Raw genomic sequence first — 4,718 nt, forward strand, 5'->3', positions numbered from 1 at the left:
CCAGGGAGAGAAGAGAATTGGGTAATACCAAAGTATAGTAGCAGAGTGCTCTTAGTAGTCAGCTAAGGCTGTCTCAGTTCTAATACTACAAATCAGTATTTCTTGTCTCTGAAGTTAAGGTCTGCATCCTAAGTTTGTTGTAGGAAATCCAGTAAGAAAATAAATATGAAAGCACTCTGTAGAAATGCGTTTGTATTACTGCTTCAAAAGTACACAGCAAATGCCTTCACTCTGTAGGGAGAGGCTTCAGTCATTCCATATGACAGACCAGTGGTTCTCAAAATGCGGTTCTTTGATCAGCAACATCAGCATCTCCTGGGAACTTAGGAATAATGCTTATTTTCAGGCTCTACTACAAAATCAGAAACTAGAAGTGAGGACCAGAAATCTTTTTTTTTTTATTAAAAAAGCAGACCTGCAGATGTTTCTGATGCAGTTTATAGTTTGATCATCTCTGCCAGGGCAGATTTGTGGGCCTCTGGGCTGGGAATTGTTTTCAAGGGTGACATCATTTCTGTCCATCAGTCCTTAATGGGTGTTTTGGATTAACCCTCACTTGTGCCTCTATCTTATCTGCATCCTTACTCTGGAATTGCTGGTGCTATGGAGATGTGATGCCCTTCCACACATGGTTTAGTGGAGGGACAGTGAAAAGGAAGGGGAGTATAGTGACAAGACTGACCCCAGAATAAGCTCCTTTGCTTTAATGAACCAAGCATCCTAGATCAGGAGACAGAGGCTGGAATGTTTAGGCAGCCATGGATTTTGCTGAAGTTCCTGCTGTAGTTCTTGTTGTAGTTCTTGTTATAGTTCTTGCTGCAGTTCCTCCTGTAGTTCCTCCTGCAGTTTCTTCTGTAGTTGTCCCGGTGGTTGTCTCGGTAGTTGCCATGGTTGAGTATTCAGTACAGAGATTAGACAGAATACAGCACATTTTTTCTTTGCTACACATCCCAGTAGCTGGCTGTACTGATATCTCTCCATTTCTGCACATGCTCCTGCATTTTCCCATTTTGTTTGCACACCTTCTCACATACCAATTACCTGCACAAAGAAATTATATAGATCATTTAAGACAGAGATCACAAAATGATAAAAATAACAATAGTTTTTTGAAGACTGATTATTCAAGTCCCTCACCAGTTGTTTCGCTGTACTTTTCCTAACCATAAAGACCTGATCTGAACATTAAATGAGATTTTATAAATGTGTATACACACAGAAGTTTAAATATATATGTATGAGCCTTTCATAAATCAGAATTCTGCATATAAACACTCTCCAGATGTCTATTTCCCATTATTTCAAATTGGAAAATGTATAACACATTATTACTCATGAATACAAAACCCCTAACCAGTTTCATAAGTTGTAGCCAAAAAACACATAAACATCTAAATAGAAATTTTAAAACTATAGTTTTAAACTATGAAATGCTCAAATCATTGCTGTAAAGCTTCTTATCACTACCCAAACATACATGACTTTTGTTGATGCTTGGTGAGATTATTCAAAATATCTTTACATGTTTCTGAGGTTCTACAAACTATATTTGAAATATAACTCTAGATTTGTCTTATGTATTGTCTTCTTAAATATAAATACAAAATTTTCACATGTATCTATATGTGAAATGTATCTACAAAATTTTGTGAATAAAAAACCAAAACACATTCTACTAGGAATATATTCATTAGGGAGACATTATGTAAGGAGTGCCTATATATTTGCACATATTATATACATATATGAAAAATTCTCTCATCACATGGTATAACACGTAGAAGACCCTGAGGAGGTGTTTAAACTCTTTCTTTCCTTCCTCTGTTAGTTAACTCATTCCTCTATTCAAACAACAAATGTATAATAAATGCCTACCATGTCAAGAATTCTGCAAGATGATGAGAATAAAACAACGAACAGGAAGACAAAGTCTGAGAAGCTTTTACATTGGAGAGGGGAGAAAGAAAATAAACAAGTAAATGAATAAATAAAATAACTACAGTGAAAAATGCAACAAATGAAAAAAATAATGTGACGTAATAGAGAGTAAGTGACAAGAGCAATCGTTTTTAAGCGCTGTTGACGCTACTGCAATCTCTTAACTGCTGCTTAATCTTCCTCTGAGGATTAAATGAGATTTTACATACATAATAGTTGTGTATACACATTTGTATACCTAGATTTATAGATACATGTACAAGCCCCCCATTCCTAAAATCATAATTCTGCGTGGAGTTGTTGAGGAAACTATCCCCCAAGAAATGACATTCAAGCCCAGACAGAAGGATCCAGCTCTGTGAGGATCTAGAGGGCAAGTGTTCAAAGAAGAAGAAATAGCAAATGTGAAGGTCGTGAGCAGGGGAAGAACTTGATACTTCTGAGGAGCAGAAAGATTGCTTGACTGCTTTTGTTTTTGTGATTTTTTCTTACTTTGTCACTGCTTTTTCTTTTGTATCTGCAGTGGCTCTCCATAATGGTCCTTGGCCTTAAATTTCCTCTCCAGCCATTCCCTCCACGATCCCATTTTTCCTCACTATTCTAGACATCTCCATGGAAATAATACTCAGGTGTCTTCCTTTAGCTCTCTTCAGCTGGGATATGTGGATGGAAACCTCTGATCAAGTTTCCTTCCTTTCCATACCAATCTTCTTTGGGCCCTGGTGTTGTGTTGATTCTTCCTTCCAAATGTGCTTTCTAACAGTTGCATTTCTGATGCCTCCAGATCTTGGATTAGACTTAGATACTCTTACAGAATAAATCCTAAATTGCTTGTGTTTGTTTAGAAAGGGAACTGAGGAATTTTCTCAGAGCGGTTTGGTTTAGGAATAGGATATCACGTGAGTATGTGATGTATGTCATCAATGTCCCAGAGACGGAAGGAGAAATCATGCAATCTAAACTCATAGAATTTCAAGGATTCCATAATCTGAAACATCTTCTGAGAAACCCTCATCCTGTTATTAATTTCCTCTTATCCATCATCAGTTTGAACAGTTCTGCAAATTTTAAAGAACATAAAATACTATCTTTAGAAGCAGGCTGTAGAGTTATATCACTTTCTACATGTTAGGAAATTCTATCTCAAAAAATGAGTTTCTCTCTTTGTGTCATGTAAAAAAAATGGGATTGAGTCCAACGTAAAAAACAGAATTTTAAAAACCTAACGGTAAGCATGGGTGAATAAACTCTTCTCAACACGAAGAAACAATATTCTAAGCTAATGGGAGAATGTGAAAGAAGTACTAATAGATTTGACAACATGAAAATGAAAAATTTGTTCCTCAAATCAGTAAAAATTTTTAGAAGTAATCAATGTGTTGTAAAATATTTGCAGGAATTGCAAAATAGAAAGGCTGAAAATACTAATATACTAATAGTAATACTTGTCAACATATGCTGGTTTCCTTGAATGATACCTTTTGACCAAGCAACGGAACTTCTAAAATTTACCTATATAATTAGAGAATCTCACAATGGTACATTAACAAGGTTGTACATTATTTATAGTAGTGACGCATTGGAAAAATAATCCAAATGACACACAATAAAGGACTCTCCAAGTTAATATTGGTACCAAAATATGACAGAATAATAAGCTTCCACTACAAACTGTATTTTCAAGGAATATTTAAAGATCTGTGAAAATTTCCCTGACAAAATATTAAGTTAGAAAGGGCAGGTTATAAACTCATACATCAGTTGGTTACAATTTAAAAAATATAAGCAGTGAAGAAATGGTGGCTAATTTATTTCTCAAATGCTTTCAGTGTTCTTGTCTTAATTTTGTAAATATAAACTATAGAATTAATTAAAAAGGCATGCTTACACAAACAAAGCTGAAATCTGACATAGAACTTCCAGTAGTCTTGAATCTTTTCACCATGTTCACTCAGAATATTTTTCTTCCCTTTCCACCTTACAGTTCTATAGATATTTAGAAATAGCCTTCCCTGCCCTGTTAATCCCATTCAAGAACAACAAAAATTGGGAAATCTTCTTTATAAGACCAAGAAAATTAAGAGACGTATTACAGAGTTGTAGCTTCAGGAGGTAATAGCTGGTCCCATGCACGTGGAGTGAGGCAGGGCTGGACCGAACTGCTCTTACATGGTAGAGGGAAGTCTGGAATGTTCGGACCATCTCTGCCTTTGGAGGCAACTTCACAGTTTTCTCACTACCCACCTTCAGCTCCCATCACAGACACTGTTCTCTTGTGAGAGTCTTGATGTCTCTTTTGTTAGAGGTGTTCTGAAGAAGTAGGGCAAACCTCAGGCCCCCTCCCAGTGAGGGCCCTGCCCCAGTCCCATGGACGTTTGGTAATAGGGGCTCCATATGCAGGACCCTGTTTTAGGCCAAAATTTCTTCTTCCCCAAGATTCAAATGGAATCTATTTTACCTGAGACCAACTGGGCCAGGAGGATAAAGAATGTAAGAGTGAACAGTAGAGACTTCATGGCTCCTGAAAGACAGTAGGCAGTGGGTCCTGTGGAGTCCAGAACTCTCTATTCAGCGTGACTCTGAACACAGGTCTTTATTGTCCTCCCTCGGTGCAGTCGGCTCAGCCAGTGCACTGTGCCAAACATAACTGCAGCCCATTGGCCAGCAGCTGTAACTGAGGCATCACTATTCAAGAGCCCTGTTCTAGGCATGCCTTGGGGGAAAGAGAAAGGCTTAGAAGAGGAGGTGCAAGCGCTCTGAAGTGTATGGCAATTAGGAGA

General features: G+C 37.4%; 1 protein-coding gene across 1 annotated transcript; it reads right to left on the bottom strand.

The window, feature by feature from the left end:
- Positions 1 to 748: 748 nt before the first annotated feature.
- On the bottom strand, positions 749 to 4,454 carry DEFB126 (defensin beta 126). The gene is made up of 2 exons (XM_010960962.1): positions 4,397 to 4,454; positions 749 to 1,041 (listed from the first exon to the last, which is right to left on the bottom strand). The coding sequence occupies exons 1-2, from the start codon at positions 4,452 to 4,454 to the stop codon at positions 749 to 751; spliced, it is 351 nt and encodes a 116-aa protein (XP_010959264.1).
- Positions 4,455 to 4,718: the final 264 nt, after the last annotated feature.

The sequence above is a fragment of the Camelus bactrianus genome, chromosome 19 (assembly GCF_048773025.1).
Source record: "Camelus bactrianus isolate YW-2024 breed Bactrian camel chromosome 19, ASM4877302v1, whole genome shotgun sequence".
Classification (NCBI taxonomy): domain Eukaryota; kingdom Metazoa; phylum Chordata; class Mammalia; order Artiodactyla; family Camelidae; genus Camelus; species Camelus bactrianus.